At 42.8% G+C, this 23,509-nt stretch overlaps 1 protein-coding gene across 6 annotated transcripts in view; it reads right to left on the bottom strand.

Moving 5' to 3' along the window:
- Positions 1 to 23,509, bottom strand: part of LOC108411859 (voltage-dependent R-type calcium channel subunit alpha-1E) — a 296,188-nt gene that overhangs the window by 93,715 nt on the left and 178,964 nt on the right. For all 6 annotated transcript variants that reach the window (XM_037535798.1, XM_037535799.1, XM_037535797.1 and 3 more), the window contains 6 exons: positions 13,694 to 13,797; positions 12,587 to 12,745; positions 6,593 to 6,783; positions 4,252 to 4,355; positions 2,600 to 2,715; positions 2,281 to 2,334 (listed from right to left, as the gene is read on the bottom strand). In XM_037535798.1, coding sequence (XP_037391695.1) covers positions 2,281 to 2,334; positions 2,600 to 2,715; positions 4,252 to 4,355; positions 6,593 to 6,783; positions 12,587 to 12,745; positions 13,694 to 13,797 — 728 coding nt within the window. The remainder of the gene's footprint in view (positions 1 to 2,280; positions 2,335 to 2,599; positions 2,716 to 4,251; positions 4,356 to 6,592; positions 6,784 to 12,586; positions 12,746 to 13,693; positions 13,798 to 23,509) is intronic.

The raw sequence follows: 23,509 nt of genomic DNA, 5'->3' as shown, positions 1-23,509 counted from the left end.
CGCAGACAAGACACCGGCCCCCTGACAAAACACCGGCCCCCTGACAAAACACCGGCCCGCAGACAAAACACCGGCCCGCAGACAAGACACCGGCCCCCTGACAAAACATCGGCCCCCTGACAAGACACCGGCCCCCTGACAAGACACCGGCCCGCAGACAAGACACCGGCCCGCAGACAAGACACCGGCCCCCTGACAAAACACCGGCCCCCTGACAAGACACCGGCCCCCTGACAAGACACCGGCCCCCTGACAAGACACCGGCCCGCAGACAAGACACCGGCCCGCAGACAAGACACCGGCCCGCAGACAAAACACCGGCCCGCAGACAAGACACCGGCCCCCTGACAAGACACCGGCCCGCAGACAAGACACCGGCCCCCTGACAAGACACCGGCCCCCTGAAAAAACACCGGCCCCCTGAAAAAACACCGGCCCCCTGACAAGACACCGGCCCCCTGACAAGACACCGGCCCCCTGACAAAACACCGGCCCCCTGACAAAACACCGGCCCGCAGACAAGACACCGGCCCCCTGACAAGACACCGGCCCCCTGACAAGACACCGGCCCGCAGACAAGACACCGGCCCCCTGTCAAGACACCGGCCCCCTGTCAAGACACCGGCCCCCTGACAAGACACCGGCCCCCTGACAAGACACCGGCCCCCTGTCAAGACACCGGCCCCCTGACAAGACACCGGCCCCCTGACAAGACACCGGCCCGCAGACAAGACACCGGCCCGCAGACAAGACACCGGCCCCCTGACAAGACACCGGCCCCCTGACAAGACACCGGCCCGCAGACAAGACACCGGCCCCCTGACAAGACACCGGCCCCCTGACAAAACACCGGCCCCCTGACAAAACACCGGCCCCCTGACAAAACACCGGCCCGCAGACAAGACACCGGCCCGCAGACAAGACACCGGCCCGCAGACAAGACACCGGCCCCCTGACAAGACACCGGCCCCCTGACAAGACACCGGCCCCCTGACAAGACACCGGCCCGCAGACAAGACACCGGCCCCCTGACAAGACACCGGCCCCCTGACAAAACACCGGCCCGCAGACAAGACACCGGCCCGCAGACAAGACACCGGCCCCCTGACAAGACACCGGCCCCCTGACAAGACACCGGCCCCCTGACAAAACACCGGCCCCCTGACAAGACACCGGCCCGCAGACAAGACACCGGCCCGCAGACAAGACACCGGCCCCCTGACAAGACACCGGCCCCCTGTGAAGACACCGGCCCCCTGTGAAGACACCGGCCCCCTGTGAAGACACCGGCCCCCTGACAAGACACCGGCCCCCTGACAAGATACCGGCCCGCTGATGGTTCCTAGAATTACTAAATCCAAAGCAGGTGATCGACCTTTTCCCTACGACTACTGTGGCATCATCTCCCGACCTGACCAGGACACAATCTCTACATTTAAAACTAGACTCAAAACTTTTCTGTCTGCCCGTGAATTTTACTGATATCAGTTGCTGCACTATTTACTCACTAATATCTCTCCATAAACGGACCTGTTCTTTTAATCAATCTCTCTCTTTCTCTCTCTCTATTTGAGTGATGTCTGCCTGGGTTGCTGTATGGGAGCCAACAGAGATGCTAGAGTCACCAGAGCTCCATCTCTGTTGGCTGATCTGCACCACTTTGAACACCAAGGAGCTTCATGCTGTATAAACCTCACTTGCATGAACTGACCCTCCTGCTGCTGCTGCTGCTGCTGCATAAACTCAAACTATCCAATTCACCTTTGCTCTGCCTGTTTTTCCCTGTTTTGTTTTCTAATATTTTATTCTAACGCTGTTTCCTAACCGGTGTTGACCACAGGAGGATGGGTTCCCTTTTTGAGTCCTGGTTCTTCTCAAGGTTTCTTTCTCCTGCTCTGAGGGAGTTTTTCCTTGCCACTGTTACCACTGGCAACACTCATGGGGGCTCAGACCCGGATTCTTCTGTAAAGCTGCTTTGTGATAATACCTGTTATTAAAAAGTACTAAATAAATAAACTTTGATTATACTTAACTAATAACTGTGATAGGACTGACATGAGACTTGGGAACAGATGGGAGGAACAGGGAACAGATGGGGTGGTGGTGGGGATTGAGCTTCATAATGGGAAACAAGACATAGAGATGGGAATTTATAAGGTGTTATATTGGAAAATTCTAAAAATCTAAAAATCACAAAATTGAGCTGCCCTACAGAACATGACAGAAGAGTTTTATTTGAATTTTGAATCAGGACAAAAGACGAAGCAGCTGTAGACTCACCATCCAGGGCAGACGGGCCAGAGTTTTTATTCTCCTCTGCCAGCATCACCTCCTCTGAGAATACAGTGAGGAAACAGCCTTCAGACTCACAGATACACAATGGAGAATTAACTGAAGATTGATTCCCATCAACCAGCTCAGTCTTTCAGACAGCTCAGCCATCAATAAACTACACTGCTTCATTATATTAGACATATTTAGACATACAATCCTTTAATGCCAACTATGCATAGAAACAAATGTTTAGGAACCCATAACTAGGAACTTGTTCCTCTGAAAAACTATCTGGACTGCTGTAGTGTGTGAGGAAGAGCAGCACCTGCCCTGTCGATCCAGGCTCTATACCCGTTCAGCTCGCGCTCGATCTGCTGCTGCCGCCGCAGCTTCATGAACGCCCGTCGATTTTCCACACGTTCTCTCTCCTTTGCAAACTCCCTGCACACAAAGACAAAACATCAGGCATAACATCATGACCACCTCCTTGTTTCTACACTGATTGTCCACTTTATCAGCTCCACTTACTGTATTGCTGCACTCTGTAGTTCTACAGTTACAGACTGTAGTCCATCTGTTTCTCTGATACTCTGTTACCCTGTTCTTCAAAAGGTCAGGAGGTGGTGGGTCATTCTCAGCACTGCAGTGACACTGATGTGGTGGTGGTGGTGTGTTAGTGTGTGTTGTGCTGGTACGAGTGGATCAGACACAGCATTGCTGCTGTAGTTTTTAAACACTGTGTCCACTCACTGTCCGCTCTATTAGACACTCCCTACCTTGTCGATCCACCCTGTAGATGTAAAGTCAGAGACGACAGCTCATCTGCTGCTGCACAGTTTGTGTTGGTCATCCTCTAGTCCTTCATCAGTGGTCACAGGACGCTGCCCACAGGACGCTGCCCACAGGACGCTGCCCACAGGACGCTGCTGCCCACAGGACGCTGCTGCCCACAGGACGCTGCCCACAGGACGCTGTTGGCTGGATATTTTTGGTTGGTGGACTATTCTCAGTCCAGCAGCGACACTGAGGTGTTTAAAAACTTCAGCAGCACTGCTGTGTCTGATCCACTTGTACCAGCACTAGTGGAGCTGATAAAATGAACACTAAGCATAGAAACAAGGAGGTGGTCATAATGTGACATCTGATTGATGCACATGTACCAACATAGATACAAAAATAAAACCTGGGCATAGTGGAGGATTTTGAAATCACAGGTCCATCAGAGAGACCCTCAAAACCACCTCAAATCTGTAACTCACCTAGATCTTATTCTCACCCAAAACAAATGCAAAACAAGGTCTGATACTCATTCAGATTCAATACTTGTCCAGAACAGAGATTCGTCCAGATTAGACACTCATCCAGATACTTATCTAGATCCAAAACTCACTCAGAGATGAAACTTGCCCAAAATGAAACTCGTCCACAGAATCTAACCCTCTCCCACTACAGAATCCAACTGACAAAGCATACATCCAGATCAGACACTCATACACTCGGGGACAATGAGACACTTACCCAAAAATGACACCAGGAACAGACACTTGCCAGGAACTGATACACACCCATAAATGACACTACATCCACAACAGATGCTTACCTGCAGACACTTGCCAAGATCCAACACTGTCTCACAATAGACATTCACAAAGAATAAACCCCTTCCAAGAAACTAAGTTTTACTTTCCCAGACACTCACCAGGATTGGACTCCCAGTACCAGATTTAAAACAAACAGCTTTGCAATTATATTGATCACTCAGAACCTACACTGGTTCAGAACCAACACTCGCCCAGAGCCAATACTTGCCCAGAACCAATATTCACCCAAGACTAGTTCTTGCCCAAATCCAACATTCACCTAGAGCCACAAGAAACACTTGCCCAGATCCTTACTCAGATATGACACTTGTCCAGATCCAACATTTGCACAGACCCAACACTCATCTAGAAAAACAAAGTCACATTCAAAACTTACCCAGACAAGACTCCCAATACCAGGTTCAGCACAAAGAAGGATCCGATTATAATGAGTGGAATGAAGTACAGCCAGTTCCATGAGGGACCCAAGGCATCATTGGCCTGCAAAAAAAAAAAAGAGATTGCATTTTTCCTTAATCTTGTTCAGTGCCTTAGTCATAGTATGAACTACAATTAAACACTCATGAGATTTTTTTTAATTAGCTGAAATATAAACAGTAGTACAGCAGAATATAAGAAAGCTACAAAACATGATAGGAAGAAAAACTCCAGCAAAACCTTGCCAAGTTACTTGCCAACAGTTGTATCCCTAAATAGCTGAGAGCTGGGATATAGAGAATTAGAGCACAAGCTCAAGAGATTCAGGGTGATTTTATAACACCACCACGGACACTCCCTACTCACATATGCTTAGAAACATAGTCAAAGTGATTTCATTTGCCAAATAATGAACCATACTGAGAACAACGAACTGTTCTTAATGGAACTACAAAAGGTACTTTCAGACAGCTTCTCCTGCAGTGTTCAAACTGAAATGGGTTAGTTTAACCCCCTCCACAATGTTTAATCTCCTCAAAAGATCATAATAAGGGAGATACTATATAAATAAATTAGGCTCGCTGACAGATCAATGGAGACACTTGATAATCAGGTCATAAGTGGTGCACTAGAAAGGACCCTCGATTCCAGAGCCCTAAGTGAGTGTATGTGTAGGCAGGGCACCCATCCTTAACAGCATTGTTTTAGCACTGCTGATTGGGACTATGGGCAGTTTCATAGATGGGAGGTGTGGCTTCTTCATTTAACACAGCCTCTCAGTTTCTGCCCATCCCATCTCCATGACTCATTTAGCCACTGGCAGTCCCACCTCCATGCCTCAACCTGCCTGTCTCTACCTGTACTTACCCAGTCTCTGCCCATTATTCCACAATCTGCCTGCCCAGCCTCTGTTCATCTGTCCAATCAGCCTACGCCCACCTAGCCTCTGCTTCTGCACCTCTGCTAGGGCTGAAAGATTCATTGTTTTATACTGAAATCACAATTTAAGATTTGAGTGCACAATTTAAGTACAATTTTCAAAATCTGCATTTTGTGTATTTTAGCCTACACTAAAAAGATTCTTCTTTAAGGTTCTTTAAAAAAAAAAAAAAAAAAAAAGACCACTTGGCATGCTAAAATGTTTTTTTGCATGGTGAAATGGTTCTTGATGGAGAATGTGTTATGGATTCTACATAGAAACATAAAAGGTCCTGCTGTTGTTATGATGTAACTTGTAACAGTATATAACAATTCAATTGAAATTGAATAAGAGCTACTGAGATGCCTGTAGAGTTAGACCAATCAGAGACAACCAAACTTCCATGTGTTGTGAAATCACAGCCACAGCTTACTGGCTTGGCACTCAGGGGTTGAGCCTCAAGCCAATAAAGGTGGATGTTCTGGTCTTCTTGGCCAGAACAATTAGAAATTAGAATGAGGATTTACAACCATTTGTCACTGTTTTTGCCCAATGTAAAATTGTAAAAGCACACTTGCCCGGAGCGGTGGGCAGCCCTATCCATGGCACCTGGGGAGCAATTGGGGGTTAGGTGCCTTGCTCAAGGGCACTTCAGTCATGGACTGTCAGCCATGACTGTCAGCCAACGTATCAGGCCAGTCTCAATTCATAAAAAAATATTTAAAGGTATTTTCTCCAAATCTTTCAGCCCTAACATTTGCTAACTAAGATTTTGCGAACCCCCCTCTGCACTGCTGCTCACCCAGCCTCTGTCCACCCTGCCTCCAAGCCCCTGCACTCCATCCTGCCAAAACACTTCCAGTCCTGCATTTGTGCCTCAACCCGTCTGCCCAGCCTCTTCATCAGCCCCACCATTCCAGCCTCCAATACTCCACCTGCCAAGTCTAAAAGTAAAATCAAGCCTCCACTTCATCTGTCTATCTATGGCCATCAAGGTACACCTTGCCAGCCTTGTATTTTCAAGTCTGTATATGTGTCCATCCCTTACAGGCTGAGAGCCTGACACACTGTAGAGCACATCTGTGTATGTGTGGCCCCAGACTAGCTTTAATATTCTCTTGGTGTAGAACTCTAACAGGTACATTCAGTATTCAGCGAACAAGGGGACACTGAACAGCACCAACAATCAGTCAGTGATGATCTTGCTGTGGTCAGCGTGGCCCCTTGTTAAATGAACTCCCCCAAATGCCCCAACTGTCTGCAGCACACAAGAGGACAGGATATGGCTATTCGACTCTCCGAAACCTTTCAGTGCCTGAAGCCGATCAGATCCTCCATAGAATCGAAAGCATGGCCGAGAGATGTTGTAAACATCACTTACATTATAAAGCACAGTGGTCCAGCCCTCCATGGTGATGCACTGAAAGACGGTCAACACGGCGAAGAGAATGTTGTCGAACTGTGTGATTCCATCATTGGGGCCTTCCCAGTCGCCAGTGCAGTTGTACTTATGTGGACATTGTCTGAAACCACAGGGAAACTCCGCCTCCCACACAGCAACCGTCTCATTCTCTACAGGACACACAAACAGTCACACATGAGCATTACATTAAAAAATCCGTCTTCATTGTCCTGAAAGAATGGAAACAAGATGAAAAGTGTGAGCGTGGTGGGCAAGATGAATTGAAATAAAACACTCAAATAAAAAAGATAAAACTAAATATAAGAGGTGAGTCCAACATCTTGCATAAAACACAAGGCTTTTTTCCACCAGGCAGTGTGGTTTGGTACAGTTATAAATCTATGAGCGCTCATTTTGTCATCATTTTCACTGTCAAGTGAACCTGTACCTGAGTACCTTCGCCGACTGTAGTTACCCATCTTCCATCTACCAAGCAAACCAAATAAGGACATATGGGTGGAGTGAGAAATAGTGCAGACCATCGATGGTCAAACACAATCATCTATAGGTTGTCTTGCATCCTCACTCAAGTGTACGAGCATTCCTACACTGCAAAAAAGGGATCTTGTCAGGTATCCTGACCATCTTAAATCTAGTCAGGAAATCTAATATGTTTGTCCTGTTGAGATTATAAACTTAATTTAAGATTATTTAACTCAGGTTTTACTTGATTTAGAATTACAATTCAGAACCATTAGCCTACTGTATTTGCACACAGAGGAATTAGATCTCTGCGTTTACCCATCGGTTTAGCCCATTTTATTATTTAATTATAGCATTTGATTTTTTTTTTTTTCACTGTACAACTTCTCAATCCCTGATTCCTGTATTACTCGGCTACGCTGTAGATGAGGGTCAATGTATTCCTCAGTGTATTCCGAGTTTAAATAAAGGTTGAAGGATTGATTGATTTACATATTTATTTATATTTTAAACTTTTCTTATGTATACTCAGGAACTCATTCACAGCTGCAGAGCTTTTAAAAGCTGAAACTGTTGATCTTTGTAGCAACACTTTTAAACCAAAGATGTTTTGTTAAGTAGCATGCTGATTACATCATCCTGTGCAAATGCGTGACACTGCAAATTTAAACTATATTTTAAATTTATATTAATATATATTTCAAGTTCAAGCTTGTAATACAATATCAATGCTGACCAAAAACTAACACCAACAGCCAGTAAAAACATCTGTAATGCAGCTGGTCACTCAGACTAATCAGGTGGGTGTCACGCCAGCTTAGCAGAGACTAATACTCCTCACTCCTCTCAGGACTCCAACTCCCAGAATCCTCTGGGGGATCACTTGACCACAACCTCTCAAACACCCACCTCTCCTCTGCTCTTATTCACCTGATTAGTGATTGTTGACACTTGTTGTAGTGACTGTTCATGCATGTTTGAGCCATTGGCTTCTTTGCAAAGTATAGTATCAGTGCATTACTAAGCCTTTATTTCTGGGTTCCCATCTCATTCACGACCGCAGCCTGAGCCCTTTTGACTCTGTATTTTTGACCTACTGCCCGTGTTCTCCTGTTCTGATTTAGTCTAGCCTTTATGGTCCCATTTGACCATTTATTGACCTTTGCCTGTTTTTATACCACGATTCTGGATTTGCTCTTATTAAACATTTGTAAACAGCCTGCTCTGTGAGCATCTGACTCTTTCCAAAGCTGTCACAGTGGGCTACCCAGCTGTTGGGGGATCTCCAGGAGAGATAAAGATGCACGAAAGGCAAGAGGGCAGTGCATAATGGCCACTCTTACCAGGTGCAGGAGAAATGAAAATCAGCCGTATGTCAAAACATGGTCTTAGAATTGTATTACTTATGTCTCGATAATGACTCGCTGGGCTTGTCCTGGAATAATGATTTTTTTTCTTGAAATTTGTTATTGTTTCAACATACTAAGCAAATACATCAGGAAAATAGGTCATTGCTAAGACATAAATCAAAAGTTTGGGGAAAGGACATTATTTTGTCATACGAAATCAAAATGAATAAGTCTACACTTTGAGACAGTGCTGCTAGAATCACTAGAAGAAAAATATATATATATATATATATATATATATATATATATATAAACATTCTCCTCTACCTGGTAGAAATGAGATTCCATAACAGTCAGAGACTTCATTAGAGCAACATCACTGCAATATAACACATTGCCTGGACAACCAGCTTTACGTATTACTACTGTATTACAGCACAGTCCAACTGCAGTGCTGACACCAGAGAGCAAGTCTGCCTTTCATAACTGAAGTAATATTACCAATGCTGACAGACAGACAGACAGACAGACAGACAGACAGACAGACAGACATTTATCCAGAAGGTAAATTGCAGTGTTTCCTTAGCAAGACATATAATTCCATAAAATCTGACTTAAACTATGTGGAAAATAAATAAACAAATAAAAATAGACCTGACTTAAGTATATTTGTGTTTATAACTATCACTGTGATCTATACTGATAGGAACTGAGAGGAATAGTAACCCATGAACATTAGAAAGCCAATCAGAGTGCACGTAATGTGCATCACAGCTAATAAATCATGTCACTAGTCTGAATGGTCTAATTAAACACTCCTTACAAACTCTGTCATGTTGAACTGGAACAGATCTGGGCTACCAAACACAAATCCTGCTTCTGTGTGATTAAGACAGCAGGTGCAAGAGTTTGTGTGGAGTCATTAAGTGGAGCAGCAAGGTAAATAAGGGTTAGTAGACTCGGGCTCCTCTCATGGTTTGGTGCCCTGTCAAGATGGGGAGGCCTGCAATCATCGGGGAAGCAGAGAGTTACACTTCCTGGAGTTTTAGGGATGTTCCATAGTAGAAAGGTCTTAGCAGAGGTGCCAGACTAAACCTACCACCTACACTGAGAAGCAGTGATATAGAGAGATGTCAGCAACAAAGGTGACAACAGCAAAGACATCAATCCTGTCTGTGTGGAAGATGACATCTCTTTATATGTTATTTTATGCCACAACCTGATGGTCACCGCTGAGTGCATATGCACCCACATTGGGCTTAGAAGAAGAAAAGGAACCCTTCTACACCAACCTGGACCAGGTTGTTGTAGATATCCCTAAGGAACATTAAACCATCCCTGGGGATTCCAATATGTTGAGACCATAAACTTCAGAATGAGGGGAAAGAGGGTGTTGGTACCACTCAGTCAGGAGCAGGACTCCTGGAGATGAGAGCAATATGGACATCAGTTCTCTTCAAACATGAGCTCAAGAATCCTGGACACAACCCTGCTACAAACTCTAGCACATTAACAGACAATAGCATTGTTTGAAAAGGGGCAGGTTTGATGTAGACCCCACTTGAGCTGATGGGTGCTGAACAGACCAGCATCTTATTCAGTCTATGGTGTATACCAGATGATTGCCGAAGAGGACAAAGCCACTCTAGGCTCAGCACTGAGAGCATGGGACAGCCTAAGACAACTCCTCCAAGCCCCTCTTAGTGAGGATTTCAGTGTCCAAAATGAACGGGCAACCAGCTTGCGGTAGGACCAGCACAGGTGCGGAGACAAGAGCAGCACGAAGCCACTGAAACGTTATTTCCTGCCCTTCCCTCCACCTGAACTCAGCCCCTTTTTCTGATAGCTGATGCAGGGGTGCTGCCTGGTTAGCGAAGTCATGGACAAACTGTCTGTAGTACAATGCCAACCCCAGGAAGCTCCTTAGCTGTTCAATGTTGGCCGGTGTTGGCCACTGCTGTATAGCCTCCACCTTGGCTGGATCGGTGGCCACCCCTTCCGCTGTGATTACATGTCCCAGGAATGCCACCTTACGTTACAACAGGCTGCACTTTTTAGGGTGAAGTTTCAGCTTTGCTGTTTGGATTGCCTCAAACACTTCCCCCAAGCATATCAGTGCTTCATCAAACTCTGGAGCATGCACCAACACATAGTCCAGGCACACCACACCATTCTTTGGGTACAGCCACCAACAGCGTTCAGTCGTCTGTAGTCCACGCAAAAACGCCATTCGCCATTTTTCTGGCATACTAGCACGACTGGTGTGGCCCAGGCCCTGCTAGATGGTTCAATGACTCCTGCCTTTACCATTTCCTTTATCTTTTTCTCAGCCACTTGCAGCTTTGCCCACGGCAGGCGATGCAGCTGCAGTTTGATGGGTTGGAGCAATGCACTTTAGTGACCCCTTTTATAATGATCTTTCCAGTTCTGCTGCCCTGTACAGCTCTATGGTTTTTACCACAAGCATCTCTATCCACCAACATAGGATGCTTACGCTTTTTCCCCAGGAATAGTTTTAAAAGGTCTGCCGGGACCTTTTTAAATCCACTGTCACTTCCCTACACCCATTTCCACTTTTGCTCTACACCCCACCCATTTCCACTTTTACACCGCACCACACCCATTTCCACTTTTACACCACACCACACCCATTTCCACTACACCCATTTCCACTTTTACACTGCACCCCACCCATTCCCACTTTTACACTGCACCCCACCCATTTCCACTTTTACACCGCACCACACCCATTTCCACTTTTACACCACACCACACCCATTTCCACTACACCCATTTCCACTTTTACACTGCACCCCACCCATTCCCACTTTTACACTGCACCCCACCCATTTCCACTTTTACACCACACCACACCCATTTCCACTTTTACACCACACCCCACCCATTTCCACTTTTACACCACACCACACCCATTTCCACTTTTACACCGCGCCCCACCCATTTCCACTTTTACACCGCACCACACCCATTTCCACTTTTACACCACACCACACCCATTTCCACTACACCCATTTCCACTTTTACACTGCACCCCACCCATTTCCACTTTTACACTGCACCCCACCCATTTCCACTTTTACACCACACCACACCCATTTCCACTTTTACACTACACCACACCCATTTCCACTACACCCATTTCCACTTTTACACCGCACCCATTCACACTTTTACACTACACCCATTCCCACCTTTACACTACACCCATTTCCACCTTTACACTACACCCATTTCCACCTTTACACTACACCCATTTCCACCTTTACACTACACCCATTTCCACCTTTACACTACACCCATTTCCACCTTTACACTACACCCATTTCCACCTTTACACTACACCCATTCACACTTTTACACTACACCCCATTCCCTCTTTTTTATGGTTCTCACCACAGTTCCAAATCGTACTGGACAGCTTAAAGCCCACAGGAATCAGCTTTCCCAGTTATAAGATCAATAGTTCTTCTTCTATCCACAATCTAACCCACAGGGCAGCAAACATCTGGTGCTTTTAGCTCTTAGGTCAGGTACCAGCTGTCAGGCTGGCACATAAAGACCTCCAGTGTAGCCACCCAGATGCAGAAAACTGGTAGGAACTCAGACAACTTTCCAGTTTTTTCGCTTTCTTTTTCTCAAAGAAATTCAACAACTCGTTGCCAAACAAAAAGGGGAGCTTTCCAGGCCTGGCAAAGGGACAGAAACTACTGAGCCAAAAGAGGCGGATTCCAAAGCCAAGGCCAGTGTCCGGACTGTGAGTGAGGGAACTGGTCATGTGGTGTCTGACTTGCATCTCCCAAAGTAGTTTCTCTACTTGCAAATACTGGAGGCCTAGCAGGATCCTAGTGGTCAGAAAATGCAGCACAATAATAACAGAATCTCAAAACGTTTGACACTGACCTCAATAAACTGAGAGGGAGAGGCTCAACATAGATTCATGGAACTGAGTTTTCGAGTAACAGTATAAAGAAATTAAGAGAAAAGTAGAAGACCAGCCACCACGTGGCTTCTTCAGTCGTGCCAAAACCCACAGCAAGGGCCATCAGGAGGACCATCACAGTCAACTTCAAGTGACAGTTGATTATGATGGTGTGCATGTGTATGAGTGTGTGTGTATTACCTCGTATGTCTGGTTCTGGTAAGCAGGTTCTGTGCAGACGGCCACTGTAGAACTCCAGGCCGATGATGGCGAACATGAGGATGGCAAAGAACAGCAACAGGCCAATCTGCAGCAGAGGCACCATGGCCTTCATGATGGACTTCAATACTATCTGCAGACCTAAAACACACAAACACACACACACACACACACACACACACACACACACACACACACACACACACACTTATATTCCTAAACTAAATTGTATAATATATATAACTCATATCTTACTAACTTTACAGGAGAAGGACAAAACCTACTTTACTTTTAATGGAAGTTGATGGAACCAGAAAAAGTCAAAGTTTGGACACACCTTTTCATTCAATTCATTCAATATTTTGTCTTTATTTTTATTATTTACATATTCTATATATATTTTTTCTTTACTAAAAATTATATATGAGCTCCTTCATATTTTTGATGTCTTCAATATGAATCTACAATGTAGAAAATAATAAAAATAAAGAAAAAACATTGAGAGGGTGAATGAGAAACCTTTGACTGGTAATGCATATATAAATATCTTCACTGTCCTAAGAAAAACAAGTATCTCCAAAGTCACAACTGGAAAAGGCAAAAAAGTTGATTATTTTTAAAGTAAGTTAATGTAAAGAGATTTTATCACAATGTAAATGACATCTTTTGTGCTAAAAACATGTAGAAAACTAAAAATGATTAAATATGAGATACTGTTGATGTACAATGATGATGTATAAGTAAATACATGTGATAATACATAAAAGGTCTATATCATAAACCATGCTCAACTTGGACAGGGTTCCTGACCACGATTCAGCCTCACAAAACTAACAAATGCAACTTTGATCAACCTTAATGTTACTGACGCAACAGAAGGCCATCCCTGATTGGTCAGAAAGGAGTTGTTTTTGATTGGAAGTGCCAAATGTAACTGGCCCTGGAGCATTATAAGTACAATAATGATGTATCCTGGTAAAACCTGAAATAATTAAGCTTGATGTTTGCTGGTTAATGAGACAGGGTCCTGAGGCCCAACAGCTCCAAACCACACTGTTGCTGAAACTTCGTGTTTAATTAGAAACATACTGGGGATTCCGGACACCAGCTTCAGCGGTCTCAGCACACGCACGGCCCTCAGCGTCCGAAGGTCCACTGGGATGTTCATATGAGTTCCTGCAGTAGCTAGAATCCTGCAGAGACACACACACACAAGACTTTAGCCGCCAGCTCTTCACTGACAGTGATGAGACTGTATAGTATACTTCTCTATTGCCGAGAGTAAGAAAAATCATGACACTGCAAAAAAAAAAACCCAAAAAAACAACAACAACAAAAAAACGGTATCTTGTCAAGTAAAATTATCCTAAATCTGGTCAATAAGTGTAAAATTTCTCCTGTTGAGTTTGTTGTAAGACTTTGAGACTATTTAACTTTTTTCCCAAAGATTTTTACTTGTTTTAAGTGATTTTATTAAGTAAATTCTCTCACTATACAGGCAGATAATTTAGCTTGTATAAGAAATGTGTTAGAAACACAATAAAATGACTTAAAACAGGTAAAAAATGTCTGAAAATATGCTAAATAATAAGTATAAAATAATATAGTGAGAAATAGTAGATAGACAGACTAGAATTAAGAGATACCTATTCTTGCAATGCAGGTGTTGCTTATTGATTAGATTCATCAGAGATTCATCACTTCGTCAACTTCAACAACAACAGCTCACACACACAACTCTGGAGTTTCTCTGCTGTGGCTTGTGTTACAGTAAGTCCTCAAGGCCTATAGTAATACTGTGGGGGACCTGGTGCGGTTGGCAGCAGTGGGCTGGGGAGCTAACATAGCCGTTGCCACGCTATCAACAGGCTTGCTGTCTGTTAGACCAGTAAAGAAAATATATGTATACATTTGAACATGGCAGCACTTTTTAAAACATATTTAATATACTTTAGTGTTTGGAATACATTTACACTGCAAACAAATGGTGCCTTGTCATGTAAAATGATATGAAATAAAGTCAATAAATCTAATATTTCTCCTGTTGAGATTGTTGTAAGTTTAATTTAAGTTTGCTTAACTTCTTTATTGACAGTTTTTACTTGCTTTAGGAAATGTTATCAAGTAAAATGATCTCACGATGTTGGCGAATAATTTTGATCAAAATGATCTTCCAGTATAGAGCGAGCATTTTAATTAGTAAAACGTTCCTAAAACTAATAAAAATCTTTTGGAAATAAGCAGATAAATCATATAATAAGTGCACAGCGTGAAATATTAGATATATCGACTAGATTTAAGATCATTTCACTGGACAAGAGACCCTTTTTTTACATTTAGGAATGAATCTGACATCTAAACAAATGCTTATATATATTTTTCCTCGTATGGACAGTGAGTGCCATACTGCAACAAATGCTCTTTTGGCAAGTAAAATGATCTTAAATCTAGAGGACATGTCTAATATTTCTCATGTTGAGATTGTTTTAAGCTTATTATAAGAATATTTAACTTATTTTAACACTTTTAACATGTTTTAAATAAATAAATTCTCACTATATTTGCTTAATGTGGCTTGTTTCAAGCATATTTCTTAAATCAAGCACAATTATCTCAAAATAAATTTGAAAACAGAAATTCCCGTGTACATCCTGGTTTTATGAAAAGTGTATTTTGATGACAGGTTAAATAAAGGTGAACAAAAACAGCTGGGACATTTATGACCAGAGCAGCACCTGAAATGTCCAGCCTGTGAAGAATGTGTGCTGAGCTGACCCCAAACTGACCCCACAGAGAACCCGGAGCTGTATTATGTACAAGTCAGCTAAGGACAGTGACCTAAAGAATATGCGAGTGACCTGTAGTACATCTCTCAAAGGTCTGATCTCACCGCTATGCTAATTTGCATACAACACAACATAATTTGCATATGACTGTGTCTCTAATTGAAGGGTGATGCTACAGCGACCGCCGCAGGGGCTGAAACAAAACATTCATAGTGCTCCAATAAAGCTCTGTGGAGGTTCAGTATAATGAAGATTGTGAGAAAAAGGCCATTAACAACAGTCAGAGTGAGGTTTATTGAACAACTGCAGCTGAATAGACTCAGTTCAACAGGAGTGAAAGCCCACTAAAGCCAGAGTGAGACTCTGTGAGGCTACTCATTATAAAATGCAAATGTCCCCACGAGCCTATCGCGGTGAAGAGTCTTATAGAGGATGCAGGTCAGCACACAAACTAGGGGGAAAATGACTGAGGATGCCAAAGTGTGAATGTGCTGCTACTTTCCTGACCACAAGAATCAAAACACCTATGTACTGCAGTTTTGAGAAAACAGCCAACAAAAAAGGGAAATTATATGATAAAAGTGTTGAATGGCTTCTGTGTTTGGAAAAGTAGAAACACTAATATTAAAGTTTAACATTCAAAACCATCTCAACTAAGAAAACTGACCAAAACAATCGCCAGTCCACAGTTCACTGGCTAACAGTTAGATAACATTAGTTACTCTCTCTCAAGCTCACATACAACATTTTTATCTACGTTTCCATCTTGCTTACTCATCCAGAGATGAAGCCGCAGCTTAAGTGTACTCAGAGTTAACTGCAACAGACTGAGAGGTGAGCTGTATGAAAAGTCTGGTAAATTAATGCAAACACAATTATTTCAATACAGTTCTAAAGTGTTTAAACCAGATGAGCTATCCAACCTAAATACATGAAAATGTAGTGGTCAAAATGAGCTACAAACAAAAAATCTACATAAAAAAAACAGGTGTACAGAGTTGAACAGAAAAAATGAACAGAAATGTATAAATAGAGAAATCTATTTATACAGGGTTCTCTGATTGAGCTCCTTAGGGGTCTTAGTGGTTTCAGTGTGTTAAATTAATGCCCCTGAGTTCAGGCTGTATTTTAGCCTGGCTAAATCTCACTGCCAGCTGTTTATCTGCTGTGTGTGTATATATATATATATTTAACTACATACAGCCATTATGGATCTGCATCTTTGCCTGCCTGCCTGTTTGTTGACCCATGCCTGCTACAGCAATGAATATCAGAACACCCCTAATAAAGTCACTTCACGCTTGCAACCTGTCTCAGCCCCAATGTTACAAAGCTTGGGGGACTACGGTCCTGGAGCACCTGATTACTCACAGTTTGGAGGTTTAGTTGGAAAGTTAGAGCAGCGAAATCACCAAACTGTGCTGGACTCCAGCCCTCTGTTCCTCACCCCTGATCTAGACCTTCGATGATAAAGCACAGATTCCTGTTAGTGATTCAGTAAAGCTATTTTTGGAAGACGTGCAAATGGAACCAATTAGCTATAACACACAGAGCACCATGCAGCGTGCATTACAGTCACATCTGGGGTGTCACTGAGGTGTCAGAGGTTTTAATTAAGACCTGAGAAAGGAATAAGAACACAACACAAATTTGGAATGGATATAGAATCACTCATGAAGGGAAAGATTCAGAAATACAGAAATGAATTAACTTTTAAAAAAAGTTTTTAGCCTTTTTTTTGCTCCTTCAGAGAAAATGCAATCCCACAATGTTATCTGTTAAGATATCAAGCATGTATACGATAGAAGAACCTTTTTTGGTGCTACATATATAACATTACATACATTCCACCATGCAGAGAACCATTTAAGCATGAAATGGTTCTATATGGAACTCATGGGTCTAAATCGAACCATTCCTTTTACCAAAAACCCTTGAAAAACCATCTTTTTACTCCTTTTCATCACTCAGTCACTTTAACCTCACTTACTTTATATCCCCAATTAATCTGTACACTGTCGAGTTACTAACGTTGCCTCCACAAATGCAAGTTAAAACTCTAAAACATAAAGAAGAAACAGAATATAAACAAGAACCAGAAATGCTGCCACCTTCTCTGGGCCTGAGCTCACATACAACTCCTTCTCCATCAATCTGAAGAACCATTTCACCATGCAGAGAACCATTTAAGCATGAAATGGTTCTATATTGAACTCATGGGTCTAAATCGAACCATTCCTTTTACCAGAAAGCCTGGAAGAACCATCTTTTTATTCATTCTGCCACTTTACAGTAAAACTTTAACCTCACTTACTTTATATGCACAGTCACTTTAATCTGGACACTGTCCGTTATTAAGTTATTGAGTTATTAAGGTAGTTTATTGTAGTTCTGGAACAACAGCTGGTCTACTTTCTCTATTGTCCCATGTTCAATGGCCGTATAGTGTAGTTACTGTATAATATTAGTGTGTATTTACAGTATTTATTGTGTGTTTGCTGCTGTTCTGTGTTAAATGCTGTACCACATTCTGGAAAACATACATTTTGTCCTTCTCTCAACACATCTGTGATATGAAATGACAATAAAGCTGACTTTCATCCCCAGCGATGTCACAGCCATCCATGCTGGGTCCAGAGGATCGTACGTGTGTCTCTCTGTGTATGGGTTCTCTCTGGGTACCTTCCCACTTCCAGGTTGGTATCATTGTGTGAACTGTTATATCTCCAAAATGATGCATGGAGACCCTCCTATTTCAACCAATGTAACTTTTTAAACCAGCTCTGGCCACACCTCTACACTACTGACCATTACCCACAGTGCATTTCTGTAATTAATTACTATCTCCACCCAGTTCACACACACACAGTACAATGTGACAGATGGTGTATGAATGATTAAGACACCAGCAGATCAATTATTCATCAGGGCTAAAGAGCAAACACACACAGAGAGAGAGAGAGAGAGAGAGAGAGAGACCGAGAGAGAGAGAGAGAGAGAGAGAGAGAGAGAGAGAGAGAGAGAGAGAGAGAGAGAGAGAGAGAGAGAGAGAAAGAGAGACAGAGAGACAGAGAGAGAGAGAGAGAGAGAGAGAGAGAGAGAGAGAGAGAGAGAGAGAGAGAGAGATATGAAAGAAAGAAAGAAAGATTAGCAGGAGAGAAATGAGGAAGAGAGAGATAAATGGAGGAGAGAAAGATAGATGAATGAAATAAAGAAAGAGAGACAAAGTAAAGAAAAAGTAAAAGAAAGAAAGAAAGAAAGAAAGAAAGAAAGAAAGAAAGAAAGAAAGGGAGAAAAAGAGAGAGACAGAGGGGGGAGGGAGGAAATAAAGAGGTAGCAAAATAGAGGAAGCAAAGAAAGAAAGAAAGGGAGAAAAAGAGAGAGACAGAGGGGGGAGGGAGGAAATAAAGAGGTAGCAAAATAGAGGAAGCAAAGAAAGAAAGAAAGAAAGGGAGAAAAAGAGAGAGACAGACAGAGGGGGGATAAAACATATAAATGAATAAATTAGGGATTTTAAGGTTTTATGGTTTTGTCACTGCACCTTCTCATCCATGTGGTTTCTGTCTGTAACTGTTTTATACATGAAACGCCACAAACCAAACCAGAGAAAATAGCGATGTAAATTCAAAAATAGCAGCACTAACACTGAGGCTATCTTTAGGTTCTGTTCTCTGCACACACTAGTTTCTTCACACTAGGGGGTGTGTGTGCGCGGATGTGTGTGTGTGTGTGTGTGTGTGTGTGTGTGTGTGCGCGCATGTGTGTGTGTGTGTGCGTATGAGAAAGCTTGTGTGTCTTAGTCACATCACAGTTTCAGGAGTGTGTTCAGTGAGTAAAAATTTAAGGAAAGTCCTTTCATTAATACACGCACACACCCACTCAGCACATGCCATTTGACTCTGGCATTTGCAGACCCTCTTAGCTCAGTTCCCCACTGTGGATGCTCCTCATGCTGTCAGCTTCTGTCATTCATCATCAGCTTCACAAACATCATTCATCACCTCCCCCTTAACACCCTCCATCACCCCACAAATCACCTGCCAATCACCACCCAATTTCCTGCACAAATGTTCCCATCAAATATCACTGACTGTTCCCGTAAAACCCCTCTACATCAGCCCCCTCAAAAAATTCCATGGAATAAATTCAAAATCATGTACACAGCAACCCTACAGCCAGTCACACAGCAACCCTACAGCCAGTCACACGACATCCTTACAGCCAGTCACACGACATCCTTACAGCCAGTCACACAACAACACTACAGCCGATTACATGGCAACTGTACAGTCAATCACATGTAAACCCTACAGCTCGTCACACAATGACCCTAAAGCCAATCAAACAGCAACCGTATAGCCAATCAGAAAAAAACCCTACAGCCAATCACACGGCAACCCTATAGCCAATCACACAATAACCATACTGCCAATCACACAATAACCATACTGCCAATCACACAATAACCCTACAGCCAATCACACAGCAGCACTACAGCCAATCACACAGTAACCCTGCAGCCAATCACACAGCAGCACTACAGCCAATCACACAGTAACCCTGCAGCCAATCACACAGCAGCACTACAGCCAATCACACAGTAACCCTGCAGCCAATCACACAGCAGCACTACAGCCAATCACACAGTAACCCTGCAGCCAATCACACAGCAGCACTGCAGCCAATCACACAGTAACCCTGCAGCCAATCAGACGGCAACCCTACAGCCAATCAGACGGCAACCCTACAGCCAATCAGACGGCAACCCTACAGCCAATCACACAGCAACACTAGAGCCAATCACACAGTAACACTACTAATCACATAGCAACTTTACAGCCAATCACGCAACAACTTTACAGCTAACCACAAAGTAACTTTACAGCCAATCACACATCAACCCTACAATCAATCACACGGCAACCCTACAGCCAGTCACACGGCAACCCTACAGCCAGTCACACGGCAACTTTACAGCCAATCACACAGCAACCCTATAGCCAATCACATGGCAATCCTACAGCCAGTCACACAACACTACAGCCAGTCACACAACAACCCTACAGCCAGTCACACAACACTACAGCCAGTCACACAACAACCCTACAGCCAGTCACACAACACTACAGCCAGTCACACAACACTACAGCCAGTCACACAACAACCCTACAGCCAATCACACAGCAACATTACAGCAAATCACACAGTAACTTTACAGCCAATCACACAGCAACCCTATAGCCAATCACATGGCAATCCTACAGCCAGTCACACAACACTACAGCCAGTCACACAACAACCCTACAGCCAGTCACACAACACTACAGCCAGTCACACAACAACCCTACAGCCAATCACACAGCAACATTACAGCAAATCACACAGTAACTTTACAGCCAGTAACATCCAATCATCGAGGAAATTTGCAACTAATCACGCAACAACTCTACAGCCAATCAGATAAGCAATCCTACAGCCAATCACACGGCAACCCTACAGCCAGTCACACAACAACCCTACAGCCAATCACATGCCAACCCTACAGCCAATCATATGCCAACCCTACAGCCAATCAAACAACAACCCTACAGCCAAACACACAGCAACACTATGACTAATCACACAGTAACTTTACAGCCAGTCACACAACAACCTTACAACCAATCACACAGTAACTTTACAGCCAATCACACAGCAACCCTATAGCCAATCACATGGCAATCCTACAGCCAGTCACACAACACTACAGCCAGTCACACAACAACCCTACAGCCAATCACACAGCAACATTACAGCAAATCACACAGTAACTTTACAGCCAGTAACATCCAATCATCGAGGAAATTTGCAACTAATCACGCAACAACTCTACAGCCAATCAGATAAGCAATCCTACAGCCAATCACACGGCAACCATACAGCCAGTCACACAGCAATCTTAAAGGCAATCACATAGCAGCTCTACAGTCAATCACAAAACAACCCTACAGCCAATCACATAATAATAATTATTATTATTATTATTATTGTTATTATTTTATATCATTTATTTATTTATTTATTAAGTAATCAATCAACTACATTAATCAGTATGAATTAATAAATTACTATGAAACGTGTGTAAGTTCTGTGCTTATGAGAATGAGGAAGTGTGGATCCACATGTACTACTTCTGTGGTACAACCTACATGAAACTAACTTGCACAAGTTGCATAATGTTTGTCTTCCTGCAACACTCTTGGAACTCAGCTGCTTATATAAGAGTTTATTCTTCTTTGCTAGCCTCCTGTTATGATCCACGTAGCTAGGTTTATTTTCTCCTCTCTGTTGATACCTCTACTTTTACACAGAGCTGTCAAGTTCACAGAAATAATGTTGCAGGCAGCTCACAACATGTAACTAGTTGAATGGAAGTTTCACTACGCAAAGCCAGCCTGGACAACACAGTGCAGCAATGAGAGAAAGACAGATGTGCTGCTACAGATGTTGTTCAACATTTACAGTAATGCCAAACAGGAAAGTCATCAAACCTGACGAATATATTAATTCATCTCTGGAGAAAAAAAAACTGCTGAGTTTTTGATTGCATGGGTATCAGTTCTCTCTCTCTCTCTCTCTCATCCACACACCCCCACATACCCAGCACAGGAGCTGCTTTTCAACACAAACATCAGAAGCAGATTTTTTTTATTTCTGTAAAATAAAAATAGCTGCATTCTCTTACAGTGGCAGCTGGTGAAAATCTTTCTGGAGCAACCCAGTTCAGCAAAATCCCAATGGCATGTTATGTTACTGTATTTAAAGTCATACATGTGATAACAGAGAGAGAGAGAGAGAGAGAGAGAGAGAGAGAGAGAGAGAGAGAGAGAGAGGTTGTATATGCATGCATGTATGCACACAAAGGTTTTCTTTCTATAACTTTTCTTCAATATTGTTACTATTAATATAAAGCGCAAAGTTCACACCATTTGAAAATCAGACTACTGAACATTACACTACTGAACGCCAGAACACCGAACATCAGAGTAATGAACACCAAAATACTAAACATCAGACTACTGGACACTAGAATACTGAACATCAGACTACTGAACACCAGGATACTAAAACTCAGACTACTGAGCACCAGAGTACTAAACATCAGACTACTGAACACCAAAATTCTAGACATCAGACCACTGGACACTAGAATACTGAACATCAGACTACTGAACACCAAAATTCTAGACATCAGACCACTGGACACTAGAATACTGAACATCAGACTACTGAACACCAATATACTAATAATCAGAATACTGAACATCATACTGCTGAACACCAGAATACAAAAACTAAAACATACAAAAATCACTTTAAAACTTAACTAAAATCAAGTAAAACAGTAACAGGCTGATTGGAGGTGTTTAGAGACTAAAAGTTTAAAGTGTTCATGTGACTCCAGTGAGTGAAGATTCCTGTAATAAGCCACCAGCTCACTGATGTTGCAGCTAAAAGCAGATTTTGCCAGTTCTGTAAAAGCATTGGCACCTGAAGGCTGATCCAAGCACTGGAACGAGTCTGATAAAATCCATTATTTACACTGAGTAAGACTGTGACATTTGATGGCAACAGCCAGTAAGTGTTTTATAGATAAAAAGAAGCTAGCGTGTCTCCCAACACAGAGTACTGAACACCAGAATAGTGAAATATATCATAATACTGAATATCAGAATTGTTCTGTCCTCGGTATATGTGCTGAATATATCTTGACAGACAGATAAACGCTCTTCTAACATCAAGACTCTGAAGACACTTGGCCCTTATCCACAGGTTTATTGATATTGCAAGGAAAGGTGAAACTAAAACATACAGAAAAACAATATTCAACAATATGACTCGCCTTTAACATGTGCTGATTAACCACCATTTGAAATAAAATCTCTTGGGTTTACTGCAACTGTGTATGAATGAATATATAAGAGTAATGCAACTGCCACAATAGCACCCCAATCAATTCTCAGTATCAAACGTAAAAAAAAAATGTCCCTAAAATAATGACCTACAATGGTAGATAACAATAAACAATAGTTACATACCCACGATGCTATCAATTACATTAGGGTGTATGCAGATCTCA

This window comes from Pygocentrus nattereri, chromosome 28 (assembly GCF_015220715.1).
Source record: "Pygocentrus nattereri isolate fPygNat1 chromosome 28, fPygNat1.pri, whole genome shotgun sequence".
NCBI classification, from domain to species: domain Eukaryota; kingdom Metazoa; phylum Chordata; class Actinopteri; order Characiformes; family Serrasalmidae; genus Pygocentrus; species Pygocentrus nattereri.
The sequence above is the reverse complement of the archived record's forward strand: the minus strand, read 5'-3'. Positions and strand labels throughout refer to the sequence as shown.